Consider the following 21,971-nt stretch of genomic DNA (forward strand, 5'->3'; position numbering starts at 1 on the left):
AAACATACATACACACACACAGACACACACACATATATATATATAAATGTATGTATGTATTTATTTATTTTTTATTTTTTTGCAATGCATGCAATTCATTACTTTATTAATATAAGTATTTCTGCTCTATTTCAATACATCTTTAAAGGCTAATTTTAGGCGAAATAAGACTTTTAAAGACCAGCAGCAGAATCCCTGTCACGTCGAATACTAACACATATCATAAAACATGTCATAAATGTTTGAAATCGCACACATTTGCAATGACACTCTCTGTGATTATGACCAAAGCATCCTTACAATTAAAAGCCAATACAAACGCACATTTTTAAGAAAACAAAAGTAAGTAAATGTTCTGGAAGCGAATGAACCATTATTGAACCTGCGTATTACGGTAAATACATAGGTAACGTAGGTACCTGACGTCACCGCGCTACAGTCTGCAGCGAGGAGTACTTGGAGCTAATTGGCAGTAGCGCCGTCACCCGGATATTGTTGCGCAAAAATAAAAAATAAAAAAAATAAATAATAAATTATTAAAACATTGCGAACAAATTAAAATATATTTTTTTTTCCCAACAGGACAACAGAAGAAACTCACTGGAAATTTTAAAAAAATTTGGAGCTTAACTTACTGTAACAAAACTGAGCAACATACTGTATTGCTGGTGACAAAAACACAGATTAAATGTAATTTTTTTTTTTTTTTTGCTGTAAGATGCGCAATGTTTTTTTTTTTTTTTTTTTTTACTTTTTTTTTAATTGAATTTTTTTAATTAAACTATACTGTCGTTAATGACCCGCTGATCGCTGTCAGATTCTGTGATATGAATGTCCGCATTGCATTGTGGCTAATGGGCTTAGAATGAGCCCGCCGCCCGTGTTCTGGCTTACTGTAATATTTCACCGGTAATAAGACCGAAATAATATTATTAAAATAAAGAAATGAATGAATACAATGATAACATCTAAATAAATATCGATAGATGTAGCGTTATAGTTTTAAAAATATCAATAAACAGCAAAGCAATCCAGCTTCTAAATAATAACCGAAAAAGACCGAAATAATAATTCATAATTAATATACAGCGCCGCCACTCCCACCACGCAGTGCGTGGGGCACCGACTTGCTGAGGGGCACCAAAAATAGCCTAATGAAAATCAATAATCATAGTCAATAATTATAATGCCGATATTATTTCAGTATATATTATTAGGCACCTTTCAGGCATAACAAGAGTATTTAATTGCTCTAGAGATGGTGCCCCCAGTGCTCCGTTGGATTGCGCAATTTCTTGCGCAGCACCTGACGAAGTTTGACTTTGACAGTAGGAGGTATATAAAAGACTGGCAAACTGTCTTTATGTTTAAAATCATAAAGGAATTATGGTTAGGGCACCAAAATGGCTAGCAGCAGCACTGCACATATAAACCGTGATAAGATCTCGTGAATAAATGTTGATTAAACAGTTTCTCTGCTGCAGCCCGGCTGGCAGAAAGAATCGTGCTGTTGCACGAAAGATGCATCCAATTGAAATGCATTAGTTTAAAAAATGTGCTGGATTTACGAAAATAACGAAATAAACGTGTCCCTGCCACGAATAAATAGATTAAATTACGTGACTAAATCACAAACTGCCGTGAGACCGCCCAGTCAACACGTGAGATCACGCGATGATCACAGTGACATCACACCATTCTCATACGGTGATCCTCACAGTGTGAGTAATATATGAGCTCATTGTGAACCCAAAATGTTGAGCAGGTTGAGAGGAGGCAGATCAAATATCAGTCACCGGGGGTACATTCTACTTCCTGTTTCTCAACACTATCACAGAGATATCACAGTGCTCTCACATGATGAGCTCACGAGTGCACGCCCAGCTAACAGATTTCTGTTATAAGAACCTTCTCCAAACATACAACTGACTTCCAGACACAGCCTTCGATGAAATCAACTGAAATAAACAAATCAACAGCTTCACTCATTATTAACCAGACTGACTTTATTTCTGTCAGACATCTACAAAAGTGCTTATTGAGAATTAACAGAGATTTAGAAGATGATGTTTTATTGTTTTGTCATCACCTAGATTCAATATGCAGTCTTGGTCTTGGGAAGTTATGGCCTAATGGTTAGAGAGTCAGACTCGTAATCCAAAGGTTGCAGGTTTGAGTCTCAGGCCAGCAGGGATTGTAGGTGGGGGGAGTGAATGTACAGCCCTCAATACCACATCTGAAGTGCCCGTCCCTGGGCGCTGTAGCATAAACGGCTGCCTACTGCTACAGGTGTGTGTTTACGGCTGTGTGTGTGCACTTTGGATGGGATAATTGCACAGCACAAATTCACTTTCATAAGAATTATAAAAGTATAAGAAACAAACATTATGAACTACTGTGTCATTCAAGCACAAAGAGAGACATCAAGAATCGGTGTATGAATCTCAACAATGGTGACAATCAAAAGCTTCATGCTGCAATGCATGCTGGGTGCCTAGTCTCTGTGCAGTGAGTGCACTTTGACCTCACATTAGTATGAGGACGCTGTGAGGTTACACTTTTAGCTCACTGTTACCTCACATTGTGACCTCATCATGAGTATCCTGTGAGCTCATAGTGACATCACTGTGAGATCAAATTGTTGACTGGGCGGGTTGGTCCTGACAGTGTCGGATTGAGGAATTATCAGGATTACAATGAATACACTGCTGTCATTTATCTAACTGCCTGCCGACCCACGTATGTATGTAATGTATGTAAAAAAAAAAAAAAATTATAGAATGTATGTAATAAACTATTCATTTAAAGACATGGATGATTCACAATATACAGGGTTGCTAAGTGCCCTTGTGGTCCGGTGTACGTGCCCATGGTCTGGGGACCACAACCCCTATCCCCCACCCCCCACAATGTCCATATTAGAGATAATCACCATGTTTAGAATGAAACCATCATATTAAAAAACATGATATTAATCATATCATATAATAAAATGTCATTTGTTGTTACTTCTGTAAATATACAGTGAGGAAAATAAGTATTTGAACACCCTGCTAGTTTGCAAGTTCTCCCACTTAGAAATCATGGAGGGGTCTGAAATTGTCATCGTAGGTGCATGTCCACTGTGAGAGACATAATCTAAAAAAAAAAATCCAGAAATCACAATGTATGATTTTTTAACTATTTATTTGTATGATACATCTGCAAATAAGTATTTGAACACCTGAGAAAAATCAATGTTAATATTTGGTACAGTAGCCTTTGTTTGCAATTACAGAGGTCAAACGTTTCCTGTAGTTTTTCACCAGGTTTGCACACACTGCAGGAGGGATTTTGGCCCACTCCTCCACACAGATCTTCTCTAGATCAGTCAGGTTTCTGGCCTGTCGCTGAGAAACACAGAGTTTGAGCTCCCTCAAAGATTCTCTGTTGGGTTTAGGTCTGGAGACTGGCTAGGCCACGCCAGAACCTTGATATGCTTCTTACAGAACCACTCCTTGGTTATCCTGGCTGTGTGCTTCGGGTCATTGTCATGTTGGAAGACCCAGCCTCGACCCATCTTCAATGCTCTAACTGAGGGAAGGAGGTTGTTCCCCAAAATCTCGCAATACATGGCCCCGGTCATCCTCTCCTTAATACAGTGCAGTCGCCCTGTCCCATGTGCAGAAAAACACCCCAAAGCATGATGCTACCACCCCATGCTTCACAGTAGGGATGGTGTTCTTGGGATGGTACTCATCATTCTTCTTCCTCCAAACACGTTTAGTGGAATTATGACCAAAAGTTATATTTTGGTCTCATCTGACCACATGACTTTCTCCCATGACTCCTCTGGATCATCCAAATGGTCATTGGCAAACTTAAGTCGGGCCTGGACATGTGCTGGTTTAAGCAGGGGAACCTTCCGTGCCATGCATGATTTCAAACCATGACGCCTTAGTGTATTACCAACAGTAACCTTGGAAACGGTGGTCCCAGCTCTTTTCAGGTCATTGACCAGCTCCTCCCGTGTAGTTCAGGGCTGATTTCTCACCTTTCTTAGGATCATTGAGACCCCACGAGGTGAGATCTTGCATGGAGCCCCAGTCCAAGGGAGAATGACAGTCATGTTTAGCTTCTTCCATTTTCTAATGATTGCTCCAACAGTGGACCTTTTTTCACCAAGCTGCTTGGCAATTTCCCTGTAGCCCTTTCCAGCCTTGTGGAGGTGTACAATTTTGTCTCTAGTGTCTTTGGACAGCTCTTTGGTCTTGGCCATGTTAGTAGTTGGATTCTTACTGATTGTATGGGGTGGACAGGTGTCTTTATGCAGCTAACGACCTCAAACAGGTGCATCTAATTTAGGATAATAAATGGAGTGGAGGTGGAAAGAAACAGGTCTTTGAGAGTCAGAATTCTAGCTGATAGACAGGTGTTCAAATACTTATTTGCAGCTGTATCATACAAATAAATAGTTAAAAAATCATACATTGTGATTTCTGGATTTTTTTTTTTTAGATTATGTCTCTCACAGTGGACATGCACCTACGATGACAATTTCAGACCCCTCCATGATTTCTAAGTGGGAGAACTTTCAAAATAGCAGGGTGTTCAAATACTTATTTTCCTCACTGTATATTGAATTATTATTGGATCTCCTTCAATGCTTTCAGAATCTTTACTTATTAAATTGATTTTGTTTCTGTATTTTAAAATACATCTTTTTATATTAACATATTTTAATGACAATATATTTATTGAACAAAAATAATAATTAATATATTAATTTTATTTATATTATTATAATAAATATAATAATACTTATTTTATTTTTCAAAATAAGATGAAAGTAGTGCAAACTTTGCTAAAGTGATTGTTTTGAACAAGTATTAACTTAGACATTATTTAAAAACAACAACATTATTTTATCTTAAGTATTTGTATCAATACTGTGTGCCTTTACCCCATGCTGGTGACCCCTTGCCACCTCATACATTTATAAGATTTTTAGACAAAATAAACAACTTGAATGATTCATTTTCACACAAAATCTGTTGCTCCATTAATGTTCAATACAAACATATACAATAGTCAACATTAGAAGCGCATCAAGAACGCATTTTGGTTTTAGATTTTAGGATAACTTTGATGAAAGGTTTTGATCCACTTCAAATGTTGACTAGTATATATATATATATATTTCTGCAATTATTCATTTTAGGGGCAGTGAATAGCACATTTTTTCTTAATGTGTACATTTAGCCCTGTTGTACCCTATTTTTTACTTTTTATGTCTGCATCATTTTCTAAAGTAAAGTGTATTTTTCTTTTCTAATACATCATTAAATAACTTCACAAAATAATGGCTGTTTTCAAACATATTTCAGTGTCTTGGCTGGATATGTAAGACAGCACAAATAAATCATTTATATTCTCATTTATATTTTTTTCTAAATACTTTGTCCAGTCATATTTATTTTATTTTCCATTGACAACACTACTACCAGTTTACAAAGCTTCAGTCTGAAAAGTAATACTTTTATTTTTAAAACTATTTTTGTTATTGTGATATTCAAAGACCTGAAATTTACATTTTTAATCTGTGATTCATTTTTTGTCAAAAAGTTCACAGCAAAATCCCTAGTGTTAAATTAACACTGCCAAGTGTCTATGGCCTGGTTGCACAAACAGACACTGCTTCAGTGTAGACACATATAGACACTTATGGCACACAGTAAAATCCACAGTGTTAAATCAACACTGCTCAGAGTGTATTTGGTCCCACTCCAAATAGTGTTAAAGTAACACTGAAGCAGAGTTAAAGCTAATGAGATAATTAAGTGATTAATTAAATGATGATTGAGCATTAGTGAGGAACACCTGCTGTTAACAAGCAGAATCACTGAAGAAAAAGAGAAACACAAGAACAACTGACTTCAGCCACAGCCTTTGATTAAATCAACTGAAATAAAATACATTAAATCTGTTAAAATATCTGCAGAGGAGGATTAAACAACTCCACAAACAGCATCACCAGCTTCACTCATTATTGACCAGTCTGACTATATTTCTGTCAGACATCAGCAGAAGATCTTATTGAGAATTAACAGAGGTTCAGATGTTGATGTTTTATTGGTCAAAAAATGATGCCACCATCATGGTGGTTGGTGTTTGCTGTAGTTGGACTCTTGACCCTTGAGCTTTTAAGTAATCTGCTTCTAAGCAGTTGTAATAGTGTTTAGCTGCAAATGCTTGATCTTTGCTGAATCAGAAGCTTGACATAGATAACACGTTACACTTTTTACTTATAAAACACAAGACAAAGTGGTTTCTCTTTCTTTGGTTATTGATTGAAATTCATCAAATAATAAACAGCCAAAAAAAGTTATTAAACATGTGACACTGTAACACTTCAATAATGAACAGATTCAGGTCAGGCTTTTAGACATGAACACTCATCATAAGATCCACAACAGTGATGACAATAATTATTCATACTGCAGAGCATGATGGGAGTTTTTACTATGGTGTTACCCAGCATGCATTGCAATGTGAAGAGTTTTTTTTATTTTTTATTGTCACCATTGTTGAGATTCATATGCTCATTCTTGATATCTGTGTGTGTCTCCATGATACAATAAAAAAAAAAAAAAAAAAAAATGCATATAGATTTAAAATCATTAACAATAACTGTTGGCTGCAATGTTTTATTCTCATACTGTAGTATCAGAGGATTAGTTGTGCAAACTCCAAATATATAAGTGGTAGAGAAAAAAAAAAAAACATCTGGCCAGTTCACAATGATTATCTCATCACATAGATGCATCTACTACATGCTCAGTGTAAAACACTGACCTTTCTGCTTTACAACTGTCACGAATCTGGTCTGCACTCCCGTTCATTCACCACTAGAGGTCACCTGCTCACCACATGGACTTTTACACCACACATCACATGGACTGCATTTCCCATCAGCCATCTCACCAATCACACGCACACAGCTGTCACCAATCACTCATTGCACTAATCACACGCACACCTGATCACACAGCATCACTAATCACATACACTATTTCAACCCTGGACATTCTCTCCCTTGGGGCCGAGTATTGTACGCATTATTGCTGCCTAATAAAAGCCTGCACATGGATCCGCACCAGGCCCGGCTCCACGGGGGGGCCAGGGTGGGCCTGGCCCACCCAATCAGAAGCTTGGCCCACCCTGGCCCCACACATAACAGCCAATCACAAAATTGTTGTGATATTCATGAGGTTCATACAGTATATTTTTTTCTTTTTCGTTTTCTTACCGCCCACACCCACATACGTGCTAATACTCGCACATCAGGGAGCCGCTATCAATATGCGCGGAATTTAAATTCTTTTGAATGAGAGCTCGCGCCTTTCACTTTCACTTTCGATTTGGCCATCACGCGTACAGTGCTCTGTGTAAAGGGAGAACATCTTACAAGATCAGATATTTGTCAGTGAGCTAAGAATCTGTTGATGCATGGTTTTGTCAGTCTCAGTGGTGTAGTGCAGGGTATATTCAGGTATACGGCGTATCAGTCGGCTTTGCGTAGCCTATACCTACTTCTAAATACCCACTGATGCGCATTCAGTGGTGCCTCGCATTAGCCAAAATAATGACAGTCCACCACATGATTTGCTAATCAAATCATCTGTGAATAAATGCAAATATTCCCTAAAAACACCCAGTAAAGACAGTGATGCGGTCAGGACGCGTCGGCTTCCGTTTAAATAAGATTGATGATTGCGCCCGCGCCTGCTTTGTCCCGAGACAAGAGGCTGACAGAGTTGCTGCTTCTTCAACAACAACTTCGAATGAAGACGTCAGCCAAAGTGAACACTCTTTTCACTATATATAAAAATTGTAAATGGTATGGGGAAGTGGGGGGGAGGGGTGTTACATTTGCCCGTCACTACATTACATTTACATTTACATTTACATTTAGTCATTTAGCAGACGCTTTTATCCAAAGCGACTTACAATTGGGGAATACATCGAGCGATTAATCTTGAAGAGGCAATCAGACATACGAAGTGCTTGCAACACCAAGTCTCAGACATTGTTCAAATAAATACAAACTACCAAGGAAGGAATAAGTAAAGATAATTTTTTTTTTTTTTTTTTTTTTAAGTTTAGGATGAAGTCAAGTGCTGTCGAAAGAGATGAGTTTTCAGTTGTTGCTTGAAGATTGACAGGGATCCAGCATTCCGGATAGAGGTGGGAAGATCGTTCCACCAGCCAGGAATGGTGAATGAGAATGATCTAGAGAGTGAGTTTGCGCCTCTCTGTGATGGTATCACGAGGCGTCGCTCACTAGCAGATCTCAGATTTCTGGAGGGATGTGGTTTGTTAATAGAGAGTGCAAGTAAACGGGTGCTGAGCCAGTGGTTGTTCTATATGCAAGCATCAGTGTCTTGAACTTGATGCGAGCCGTGATTGGTAGCCAGTGCAGGGAGATAAAGAGAGGTGTAACATGGGCTCTTTTGGGCTCGTTGAAGACCAGTCGTGCCGCTGCATTCTGAATCATTTGTAGAGGTTTGACTGTATTAGACGGAAGTCCAGCCAGAAGAGCATTGCAATAGTCCAGCCTAGAAATGACAAGGGCCTGGACAAGAAGTTGTGCAGCATGCTCTGTCAGAAAGGGCCTGATCTTTCTGATGTTATATAGTGCAAACCTGCAAGATCGAGCAGTTTTGTAATGTGGTCTTTGAAGGTCAGCTGATCATCAAAGATTACACCAAGATTTCTGACCGAAGTTGATGGGGTTATTGTTGATGAACCTAACTGGATCGTGAAGTCATGCTGTAGAGTCGGAGTGGCAGGGAGGACAAGAAGCTCAGTCTTTGCCAGGTTGAGCTGCAGGTGATGTTCTTTCATCCATGCCGAGATGTCCGCCAGGCAACCTGAGATCCTTGCAGTTACCGTTGGATCATCTGGTTGAAAAGAGAGGTAGAGCTGTGTGTCATCAGCGTAGCAATGGTATGAGAATCCATGTGCCTGTATGATGGGACCCAGTGATGTAGTGTATGTGGAGAAGAGGAGGGTCCAAGAACTGATCCCTGAGGAACCCCAGTGACCAGTGTATGTGCTTTGGATACCTCACCTCCCAGGCCACCCTGAAAGACCTACCAGTGAGATAGGATTCAAACCAGCGAAGTGGAATGCCAGAGATGCCCAGTGATGAGAGGGTGGACAGGAGTATCTGATGATTGACAGTGTCAAAAGCGGCAGATAGGTCCAGCAGAATGAGGACTGATGATTTGGAATGGGCTTTTGCAATTCGCAGGGCTTCAGTGACCGAGAGAAGCGCAGTCTCAGTTGAATGGCCCCTCCTGAAACCTGACTGTTTAGCATCCAGTTTGTCGTTCTGTGAAAGAAACAGTGAGACTTGGTTGAAGACAACTCGTTCAAGTGTTTTCGCTATGAGCGGAAGGAGAGAGACAGGTCTGTAGTTTTCTATAAGAGAAGTGTTTAATGTAGGTTTTTGAGCAGTGGGGTTACCCGAGCCTGCTTGAACGCATAATGGGGAAGTTACCTGTGAGTAGGGATGTGTTGATGATGTGTGTGAGTGCAGGTAAGAGTGTGGGTGAGATTGCTTGGAGAAGGTGTGAGGGGATTGGGTCAAGAGGACATGTTGTAGGATGGTTGGAGAGGAGAAGCTTGGATACTTCAGCTTCAGTGAGTGGACAGAAAGAAAAGATGGGAGTTTTAGCAGTGGATGTGGTAGGGTGAGGGTCCTGTGTGCGTGGAGGTGAAAACTGACCACTGATTGATCTAGTTTTGTCTGTAAAGAAAGTGGCAAAGTCATCAGCTGTAATAGAGGTGGAGGGAGGAGGTGGAGGGGACAGAGGAGGGAATTAAATGTTCTGAAGAGATTACGCATGTCTGGAGCGCTGTCGATCTTGTTGCGGAAATGTGAGGATTTGGCAGTGTGGACTTTAGCAGAGAAGGATGTGAGCATAGACTGGTACCTACTGAGGTCCGACAGATCGTTTGATTTGCGCCATTTTCTCTGCCGCTCTGAGTGTAGTCCGATGTTCACGAAGAACCTCGGATAACCAGGGGTTGGAAGGAGCAGCCCGTGCGGGCCTAGAGGAGAGAGGACAAATGTCGTCTAGACAAGAGGTTAAGGTAGAGCATAAAGTCTCAGTAGCTGCGTTTACATCCAGAGATGAGAAATGGGTGGGTGAAGGAAGAGAGGAGGATACCACAGAGGAAAGATGGGAAGGAGAAAGGGAGCGAGGTTTCGTCTAAAAGTAACTGGTAGGGGTTGGTGGCACAGGAGAAGCAAAGTGTAATGTAAATGTAATGAAGAAATGGTCCGAAGTATGTAGCGGTTGTACCAGAATGTTATCTGCAGTACAATTGCATGTGTAAATTAAGTCAAGTTGGTTGCCTGATTTGTGCGTGCTAGTAGTGGTAAGGCGTTTGAGATCAAACGAAGCTAGGAGTGCATGGAAGTCTGTAGCATAAGGCTTGTCTAGGTGAATGTTGAAATCACCAAAGACTAGGAGTGGAGTGCCATCCTCCACGAAGAGGACAGCAGCCCGTCCAGCTCCTCTAGGAAGGTGGCTAGAATTTGGCTAGGGGGACGGTAAATGACCACAATCTGGAGTTTTATCGGAGCTGATACAGTAATGGCATGAGATTCAAATGAGTTGTAATTGCATAGGGAAGAGCGGGTTGAGTATTTCCAATTGTTAGAAATGAGCAGACCAGTGCCTCCACCCCGGCCAACTTGCGGGGGTGTGAGAGAAAGAGAGATTAGTAGAGAGCAGCTGGGGTTGCTGAGTCTTCTGGACGAATCCAGGTCTCAGTCAAGCCCAAGATGCTGAGCGTGGATTTTAAAGAAAAGCAGAAATGAAGTCAGCTTTGTTGACAGCTGACTGACAATTCCAGAGACCCACAGAGAAGGAAGAGGTGTAGTGAAGGAGGTAGAGATAAGGCGCAGGTTAGCAGGATTACGTTGCCGTCTGCGTGGGACGTTAGAGCGTGGTTGAGAGAGAACCGGAATAGTTTGGAAACACATGATAGAGGTGGCAGGAAAGAGGATGGAAACGGAGAGTGTGTAAGGGAAGGGGGAAAAAAGAAAAGATACTTAAGTGTGTCGCTCGGAGTCGTTGCTCGGTTAAAGTCGCGCAGGAAAAGTCGATGGTCTTTACCCTCGTCTGTCTTCACACGAGGAGGCTGAACGCTTCCGCTGATGCTTCCGCGTCAGCGCTCGGACCTCTGATAAATACAGCCTAACACACTACCGTGAAAACAGCTGTGGCCGGCTTCTGATTGGCCCAGCCAATAGCCTTGTGCAAATAACTCAAGACGAAACTAACACTTCGCTAGCAAGGAGCACTGAAAATGATCCAGGTTCCTTCTTAGCCGAGGTGCAAATTATTATAATTAACAGAAAGTGCAATCAAACAACGAAACCTCAACGAAAATGCAGAATAGAAATAGAAGGGAAACGAAAGTATTCCTTCCCAACAGCAAGTAAATAATTTAAACAACAGATCTATGACTAAGTATCGCAACACTTACGAGCTGCTGTCCGTCTCTTCTGGTGAATATTCGGCTTCTCCCGACTTGTAATAGCGAACAGGCAGTTTAAATACTTTTACAGTCGCTGTGGCGGCTTCTGATTGGCCCAGCCAATAGCCTTGTGCAAATAACTCAAGACGAAACTAACACTTCGCTAGCAAGGAGCACTGAAAATGATCCAGGTTCCTTCTTAGCCGAGGTGCAAATTATTATAATTAACAGAAAGTGCAATCAAACAACGAAACCTCAACGAAAATGCAGAATAGAAATAGAAGGAAACGAAAGTATTCCTTCCCAACAGCAAGTAAATAATTTAAACAACAGATCTATGACTAAGTATCGCAACACTTACGAGCTGCTGTCCGTCTCTTCTGGTGAATATTCGGCTTCTCACTACATGGGAGAAACAGTCAGTCAAACATAGGAATATGCACAATTCTGGATATTTTTTATTTTTTTCCCCCCAAATAGAGATCTGATTCTCAATAGACAACCAAACAAATAGCTTGTAATTTACTAGAGGTTCTGACAAAATGTTAATTGCTGCGGTCTATTTAATTTTTAAAATTTGAATTATGTATTGCAAAATTTGCACCTCTGTTGTGGCTAATATTAATTTCATAATTATCCTTACTCCGTGAAGTAGCAGAAGTTAAGTGAAAATGTGCAAATGGCCCATTTTGGGGTGAATTAAATGCAAGTCTTAAATGTCACTGTTTATAATATAAGGCATTCATCCTTTCACTTAAAAAAAAAATGGGGGCATAAAAAGAGTAGCCTAGGAGGCCGTCAACGAACTCTCGTTCTGTCCTGTCACGGCAATGGAGGCCGTCAATGAACTCTCGTTCTGTCCTGTCACGGCTATGGAGACCTAACATGAACTTCCTGTGTTCCCTGCCTCAGTCCTTGTGTCTGTGCATGTTCTGTCTCCTCCTTGTGTCTCCGTCCTCCCTAGGTCCCAGGCTCTGCTGTGGGTTCCTGATCCGTCGTGGTGGGCTCCTTGCTCTATCAGCACCGCCGTGGCGCCCTGGTGGGCTCCTGCTCCGTCTGGTCCGCCCTGGTAGGCTCAAGTCCCATCCACTCCGCCCTGGTTTCCTGCTCTGCCAGCTCTACCTCGGTCCCAGATCACTCCGCTGCCACAAGGACATGTATTGTTGCAAAGAAAAAATGAATACAGTAAGTCAAGGGTCAAGAGCCCATCTAAAGTAAATACTGATCTCCATGATGGTGGCATTGTTTTTAACCAATAAAACATCAACATTTAAACCTCTGATAATTCTCAATAAGGGCTTCAGTAGTCATCTGACAGAAATAAAGTCAATCATGAGTGAAGCTGGTGATTCTTTTTGTTGTTTAATCATCCCCTGCTGAGATCTTGAAAGATTTAATGTCTTTTATTTCAGTTGATTTTATCAAAGGCTGTGGCTGAAGTCAGTTGTTGTTCTTGTGTTTCTCTTTCTGTCAGTGATTATGTTTGTTAACAGCAGGTGCTATTCACTAATGCTCAATCAGCACTTAATTAATCACATAATTATCTCATGAACTTTAACTCTGCTTCAGTGTTACTTTAACACTATTTGAAGTGGGACCAAATACACTCTGAAGCAGTGTTGATTTAACACTGGGATTTTAATGTGTTTCTAATGAATGCTGAATGCTGTTTTTTTTTTGTTGTTTTTTGTGTGTGTGTGTTTTTTTGTTTTTTTTTGGAGTTGATGCATGATGGATCTGCCATTTTTCCATCCAGCTCAAAACCACAGAAAACTGGTGAAGGTTCAGGGTCTCAGTTTGGTTTGAGTGTAAAGATGAAACAGACTTATTCAGGAAACCCACAGCGAGACACATGAGACTGAACAGAGACAGACAGAAGATGAACGTCATCGTGAACAGAAGACATCGAAGACTAAGAGCTGCTCATTCAGTGATTCACATTCAACAAAAGCCTGAAAAACATCTTATGATCAACAAATTCTCCATCTTTGATTTGACCAATTTACTTTCATAAAAATGTTCGGTAACACTTTAGATACCTATTTAACTTTAGAACACTATTTAGTACCTCCACAGTACCTACTCATAGGTATAAGGGAACAATATGCAACGTTTGGGGAATAAGGGGGTAATAACCTGCGGAAATTATAAAGCATTTATACTGTAAGTATTTTTATAATTAAAGGGTACCTATTCTGAAATTACGTGATATGACACACAAAGCGCAATTTTCTGCGTCAGCATAATTTACAGCTGTAGTACGTGTAGGTAAACGAAAACAATGTGCACTGCAAAGTTTGGGGGATAAGGGGGCAATGACTTGGAAAATTAAAAGTATTTATACTGTTAGTATTTCATAAGTAATGCGTAACTATTCTAAGATTATGTGGTATGCATGACCTACTGTGTTTGGCAACAATGTTATGATTTAGAACAAGTTGCCTTATTGTACTAACATAGAATATATGATGCAGTATATTTTACACTACATACTGGGTACTTATTGTATTATTACAACATATATCTTACATGACATTGATACAAATAGTAGGCCTATACTGTAGTATAATTTAGTAATTATAGTGAAGTTAAAAACCACCATGGTCGAGATTACTAAAGTATGGGGAAATTTTGTAATGAGTTTCTGCTATGATTTGGTTTAAAATTTTATATGAAAATTTACCTGATAAAAGAGCATTGCATATGGTCATCTCAGCAGCGAATCATGTCCGTTGAGGTGCAGTAGTGAGAAACTAGATTACCTGTTTCCAGCTGCTCCCAGGATATAGCATATAAATACACCATCATAATACACGTGAATTTACCAAATTTATGTTTTTTTGATAGCTGTAGTGCTGTTGGTGCACTTGAGCGTCCGTATGTGGTTTGAGGCAAGTAGAATAAAATGTACTACAACATTTTTCTTAACTACTATGCAAACATATACCCTTGTTATGTGTAGTTACTGTGTAAGTGTAACATCCGCGGGCTGTAATAGATAAAGATAAAATACATTAAATCTCTCAAGATCTGATACAACAACTCCACAAACAGCATTCCCAGTCAACAATTTGATCTCACAGTGATGTCACTATGAGCTCACAGGATACTCGTGATGAGGTCACAATGTGAGGTAACAGTGAGCTAAAGTGTAACCTCACAGCGCCCTCACTGTGTGCCAGAGGCGGACAATCCAGGGGTCAGAAAGTAAAGTCCTGCCATATTTTTGTTCCACCCATGAACTCTGCAGCTGATTTCACCAGAGGAGGAACCAAGTCATTCCTTTCAAGTCACAAGCAAGTCTCAAGTCAAATCCCAAGTCCTCAAAGAGTTAAAGTTAATGAGATAATTAAGTGTCTAATTAAATTATGATTGTGCATTAATGATGAACACCTGCTATTATTGAGAATCACAGAGGATCAGATGTTGATGTTTTATTGGTTAAAATGATGCCACCATCATGGAGAGCAGTGTTTGCTTTAGTTGGGCTCTTGACCCTTTTAGTAAATCAAAGTAATTTGCTTTTAAGCAAGTGCAATATTGTTTCACAACAAACATTTGTGCATTGCTGAATCAAGAACTTGATGTAGCAGTTTAGTTTACACTTTCTGCTTTTAAATCATTTAAATGAGCATCATGAAGGTGTCTCGCTTTGGTTTATTGAGTGATATTCAGCTATTACTGAATTTCAGGAAAAAAAAGTCCTACCAAACAAATGCTACTGTAGTGATTACATATGAGGAAGAACAGCATCAGCTCAGGCTTTTAGACATGAACACTTATCATATGATCCTCAACGGTGGTGACAATAATAATTCATACTGCAGTGCATGATGGGAGTTTTTACTATGGTCTTACCCAGCATACATTGCAGCATGAAGAATTTTGTTGGTTGTCACCATTGTTGAGATTCATATTCTGGTTCATTATGTCTGCGTGCGTCTAAATAGCAGAGGAGTTTAAGTGTTTATATGCATTAAATACAGTTGATTTCAAATGAATTCATCATAACTATTAGAACAACAAGTTCCTTGCACGCTATTTCACAAGATTGATTTTTCAAAACCTAAACATACAACACAAAGAATAAGAAAACAAACAATCAGTACAGCTGTAAAAGCATGGTTTCTCATTGTGCAGCCCTGACCTCTTTACTTTACAGCAACACATGTAATGCTGCAAAGAGAGATCTAACACAGGAGTCAAAGGGTCAAGAGCCCAACTAAAGCAAACACTGATCTCCATGATGGTGGCATCATTTTAACCATTAAAACATTAATATCTGATCCTCTGTAATTCTCAATAACAGCAGGTGTTCATCACTAATGCACAATCATAATTTAATTAGACACTTAATTATCTCATTAACTTTAACTCTTTGAGGACTTGGGATTTGACTTGAGACTTGCTTGTGACTTGAAAGGAATGACTTGGTTCCTCCTCTGGTGAAATCAGCTGCAGAGTTCATGGGTGCAATAAACACATGGCAGGACTTTTACTTTCTGACCCCTGGATTGTCCGCCTCTGCTGTGTGCTCATACTAATGTGAGGTCAAAGTGCACTCACTGCACAGAGACTAGGTACCCAGCATGCATTGCAGCATGAAGCATGAAGCTTTTGATTGTCACCATTGTTGAGATTCATACACTGATTCTTGATGTCTCTCTTTGTGTTTAAACTTACAGTAATTTGAAATTTTGTGTCTTGTCTTATGCTTTTAAAATCCTTCATAAACGATTATGACTTATTGCATTATACTGCATAATTACAGAGCTATTATAAAAATATCTATTTAAACTAGATTAATAACTCCTCACAAAGGCAGCATACTGAATCCTTGCCATGCATACTGTTTTCCTTGCCATAACAAATGTGCTTCACAAACACAGTTACAGCAGCCCCAAAAAATATAATATTATAAAGTCAAGGGTCAAGAGTCCAACTAAAGCAAACACTACTCACCGCGATGGTAACGTCAAACAAAACAATAAAACATCATCATCTAAATCTGTTAATTCTCAATAAGTGCTTTTGTAGATGTCTGACAGAAATAAGAACCCCGCTCATCTTTTTGGGTTCACAATGAACTCATATATTACTCACATTGTGAGTATCACTGTATGAGAATGGTGTGATGTCACTGTGATCATCGCGTGATCTCACGTGTTGACTGGGTTAGCAGCTTCAGTTATTACTAAACAGATTGAATTTATTTCTGTCAGACATCTACAGAAGTTTTTATTTCATTTTGGGGTGGAGTAACCCGTTAAAGAGAGACAACAAATACACTGAACACACATTCTGCAAAAAGACACCTTGATAACACAAACTTGACTGAGATTGTAAACAAACACACATGTCTTATTGAAACCTCTGGCTCCATCTAATGGTAAATGTGTGCTAATGCTTGTTACATTTATTGTTTTTTTCTGAAATTATCTTTGTTTATGTTATGGTATGGTATTATAGCTGATAGAGTATGTGCCTGTTTCTTATTCTTGTGTTCTGTTTTGAGGAATTATAAATCACACTGATTTTGATGAGTTTGAAATGAAAGAGTTAATCTGGAAAAATGAACTTTGAGATCTTATTGAATAATTACATGGGCTATTGTTCATGAATATATTTTTAAAACCAAAGTCAAAGAACTCAAAGTAACAAACAAACAAATACATAAAAAATATGGATTATTTTGATTTTCCAGGGTGACAGGAAGGTGATGCTATTTGATAAAGATGTGAAGTTGCTCAAGATGCTCTTTTTATATGAGAGTGGATCAGCCTTTGTGTCTCAACATGTACACTTCCTGATGTATGCATTAATTATTTAACCCCTTAACTGTCACCCACAGTTTTGAACAGAGACATTATAGTGCACTATCCAAACTTAATTTTTTATAATTAATGAATGAAAATATTTTGTAACATGATTTTAATGTACCATTTACATGGTAATGCAATGTCTGATTTTAAAATGGGTTTCAAAGGATGAATTTTGAAATTTTAAGTTTTCTACTGATAAATAATTTCTTATGATTTCTAATTCGTGATAGAGAAAAAGGCAACTAAGAAGACTTTCTGTGACAAAGGTCAGAATTCATGTCATGATGTAGATTTTTTTCAGGTGCACTCTTGTCATAAACAGAGGTGTCAAATCCAGGGTCAGAAAGTAAAAGTCCTGCCATGTGTTTATTCCACCCATGAACTCAGCAGCTGATTTCACCAGAGGAGGAACCAAGTCATTCCTTTCAAGTCACAAGCAAGTTTCGAGTCAAATCCCAAGACCTCAATGAGTTGAGGTAATTAAGAGATAATTGAGAGACTAATTAAATGATGATTGTGCATTAGTGATGAACACCTGCTGTTACTGTGAATCACAGAGGATCAGATGTTGATGTTTTATTGGTTAAAATGATACCACCATCATGTAGATCAGTATTTGCTTTAGTTGGGCTCTTGACCCTTGACTCCTGTGTTAGATCTCTCTGTAGCAATGCATGTGCTGTTGTAAAGCGGAGAGATCAGTGCTGTGCAGTGAGCAACTGTTAGTTGTTTTCATATGATGAGGTAATCATCAGGTGCTTATCTGTTTGCATCCAATATACTGTGTGTGTGTGTATATATATATATATACACATACATTTTTCATTTTTTTAATTTATGTTCTGCTTTTGAATAAACAACTCTGTGAAACCACAGTACGCAATGAGTTTACTGCTGTAGCAGTTATAGAGAAAGAATTTTAAATCTAATGCATTTAAATATTTAAACTCCAGTCCTACTCAGACACACACAGACATCAAGAACCAGCGTATGAATCTCAACAAGGGTGACAATCAACAAAATGCTTCATGCTGCAATGCATGCTGGGTAACACCACATTATGAATAATTATTGTCACCACTGTTGAGGATCGTATGATAAGTGTTCATGTCTAAAAGCCTGAGCAATATAATTCTTAATTTTTTCCAATATTTAATATTACGATGGCATTTGTTTAATAGTAAATTCCTGCAGTTCTGTAACAGCTGAACGTTAGTAAATAAACCAAAGAGAGACACCTTCATGATGTTCATTCAAGTGACATAAAAGCCAAAAGTGTAAGCTCATCTGCTTTCTCAAGCTTTTAATTCAGCAATGTGCAAATGTTTGTTGTGAAGCAATATTGCAATTGCTTAAAAGCAATCCATTCTCAGTTACTAAAAGGGTCAAGAGCCCAACTAAAGCAAACACTGATCTCCATGATGGTGGCATCATTTTAACCAATAAAACATCAACGTCTGATCCTCTGTAATTCTCAATAACAGCAGGTGTTCATCACTAATGCACAATCAACATTTAATTAGTCTCTCAATTATCTCTTAATTACCTCAACTCGTTGAGGTCTTGGGATTTGACTCGAAACTTGCTTGTGACTTGAAAGGAATGAGTTGGTTCCTCCTCTGGTGAAATCAGCTGCTGAGTTCATGGGTGGAATAAACAAATGGCAGGACTTTTACTTTCTGACCCTGGATTTGACACCTCTGGTCATAAATTAATCTATTACTTTTCCTACATAATTTTTTTACAGAAAAAGTGGTAAAATACCTATTTAGGAGTCTTAGACCTTTCCAACGATATATAGTTTGTCATGATTAGATTAGGATTTAATTGTAAAATAGTGAAGTAAAGGTAGGCGTCCCACAGGGTGGACGGTGACAGTTAAGAGGTTAATGTTATTTTGTACTATATCTTAGATTTTTAACTTTTTTATCATGTTTTGTTGTTTTAATTCATTTAAATTATTTAAAGTATACTCGGGCCACCCAGACGCTTTGCATGTAAAGTATAATTAAATTTAGATTTAAATAATGCTGATCAATTTGATTCATTTCAGGTATTAGAGTTTCTTCTTGTGAGCTGATGAGTTGAATCAGGTGTGTTAGATGAGATGTACAAAATATGCAGTGATGAGGGTCCCCAGGACAGGTTTGACAAACACTGATACAGAGAACATGACACCTGTATGAGCTTCAGTATCAGACACTGTATCCTCCAGTAGGTGGCGCTCTTTCAGTGTGATTAATGTGATATTCAGACAGTGGTGATGGTGGGAGGAGCCAGTAAAGCTGCTCATTACTGATAAAGAGCTGAATAAAGAGGAAGTAACTAAAGCAGACAGATGTAGAGACAGAGAGATTCACACAGAGATCATTCAGCATAAAGAAGACTGAACTCAAGTCACAATGAAGATCCTCCTCATCTTCTTCACTTTCTACCTGATCTCAGGTCAGAGCTTTTCTTTTTCATCACTGCAGTAATGATGCTGTTTTCTGTTCATCAGCTTTCTGATCACATTATCAATCTGATTGACAGATGCAGTGAGATGCTTTAGCGTCACTGGATATTCTGGAGGAAGCGTGCTTGTTGATTCTGGGAAAATTTGGTTCAGTGACTCTGCTAAATATATGGTTAAACATGACCCATGGAGAAACATAATAAATTACAAGAAACACAGTGAATGGACTAGTGAAGGAAGATTCATTCTTTTTCGCAACAAATATGGAAAACTCATGATATTGATCAGAGAACTGAACACACAGGATGCTGGAAAATACAGAATTAGGGTTCTTAATAAGTGGTATATAGATTTAACTTTGAATGTGAAAAAAGGTAAGCAATACAAGTGTGTAATAATGTGTCTTTTGTAAGGGTACATCATTGTGAAGTATATTTCATTATGTGAATGACAGATTCATGCTGTGTGGTGTCGAAGAAAGTGGTTGTAAAGAGTGGAGAAATTGCCACCTTCAGCTGTGAATATTCACAGAATCATATTAATGATGCAAAAGTCATATTCAAAGAACGACAAAACTCCATTGACGCATATAACGAGGAAGCAAGATTCAGTATTTCTGATGACAGACACAATAACTTCTTCAGTGTGAGGATTACTGCTGTGACACCAGATGATGGAGGAGTTTATTTGTGTGGAGTTTGGATCGACAAACAGTCATACTCCATTAGTACTACTGTTCATCTGCAAACTATGAGTGAGTAGAATAAATTTTCAGTGTCATAGAATAAATTAATATATCAGTGTTTGCTGCTTCGATAATTGTTAGTTTTTGTATTCAATGAAGACACTGATCCCGTCAGATATTTGATTGATAGCTAAAGTGGGCGTGTCTAGAGTGAGTGGCTACTCAGGAGGTGGTCTGATGATCAAGTGTGAACATCCTCAATACAAAACCAAGACAAAATACATCTGTAAAGAATCAGCTGGATGTTCAGAGAGGAAGAATCCAGGAGTTCAGGATGAATGGATGGAGAATGGAGATGTTTCTTTATATGACGACACCAGAGCAGGAGTCTTGATGGTGTTTTTTAGAGAGCTGAAAGCTGCAGATGCAGGAACATACAGGTGTGGAGTGAAAGTATCTGACTATACTAAGAGCTTCACTCAACTTCAGCTGAGCGTCAAACACGGTGAGGAACCACAAATACTGTATCTTGTATATGTAAATTATTTCTTCTGATTTTTGTGTAAATTATTTTGGTTTATAGATGCAAAATATCTACAAAGATGGTGACAGAATATGTTCCTTTTGGTGAAGTCAACATCAGCTGTCAGATCTCAGAGGAACATAAAGTTCATTTCTGTAAAGAGGATGATAATCACATCTGTCAGAACATCAGCTCATCTAAAGTGGCACACAAATTAGTGGTTCATCTGATGAAGAGAGAGTTGTTACAGTGAGCATCAGTAATGTGAGCGTGAGAGATGCTGGAGTTTACTGGTGTGGAGCAGAAACCAGAGACACATATTTGACTTTCATCTCCCTGACCACGAAAATACAGCTCAACCTCATCAGTGAGTTGATTCACAAGATTTCAATGTAGCAAATAGAGTCTATTCAGAATTATTTGTGTGAAAGGTCTGTTTGTTTTAGTGGCTCCAGTAGTGAGACATGAAGGAGAATCTGCTGAGATCATCTGTCCTTATGATTCAATCTATAAATCAAACACAAAGTCTCTGTAAGGGAAGTGCTCCACTAGAGACAGAAATCCTCTCAGTGAGACTGTGAGAGAAGAGAAAGAGACCAAGACTGACAGACTGACTCTGAAAGATAACGTCACTGCAAGTGTCTTCACTGGGACCATCACTGGACTGACAGCAGAGGATGCTGGGAAATACTGGTGTGCAGTGACATTAGAAACAGACCTCAATTATCTTTACACTCATCTGATGGTCATCATGAACGAGGGTGAGGAAGGTTTATTCATCTGAATATGTGAAGCTACGGCTGTGAATTGATGTTCTTGTGTTTTGTAATCATTTCCAGAGCTGATCTTGACTAAGTATGAAGGAGACGACGTGTCAATCCAGTGCAAACATCATGATGAAGATCAGAAAAGCTTCTGCAAAGCACATGAAGCCTCCATGTGTGTGAAGGA

At 38.9% G+C, this 21,971-nt stretch overlaps 1 protein-coding gene across 1 annotated transcript; it reads left to right on the top strand.

Moving 5' to 3' along the window:
• Positions 1-19,697: 19,697 nt before the first annotated feature.
• Positions 19,698-21,224, top strand: LOC131535030 (uncharacterized). Its single transcript, XM_058768160.1, has 4 exons — positions 19,698-19,802; positions 19,890-20,186; positions 20,267-20,566; positions 20,688-21,224. Exons 1-4 carry the CDS (start codon positions 19,760-19,762, stop codon positions 21,050-21,052), a joined length of 1,005 nt encoding a protein of 334 aa, XP_058624143.1. The 5' UTR covers positions 19,698-19,759; the 3' UTR covers positions 21,053-21,224.
• Positions 21,225-21,971: the final 747 nt, after the last annotated feature.

Source organism: Onychostoma macrolepis, unplaced genomic scaffold (assembly GCF_012432095.1).
Source record: "Onychostoma macrolepis isolate SWU-2019 unplaced genomic scaffold, ASM1243209v1 Scaffold11, whole genome shotgun sequence".
Classification (NCBI taxonomy): domain Eukaryota; kingdom Metazoa; phylum Chordata; class Actinopteri; order Cypriniformes; family Cyprinidae; genus Onychostoma; species Onychostoma macrolepis.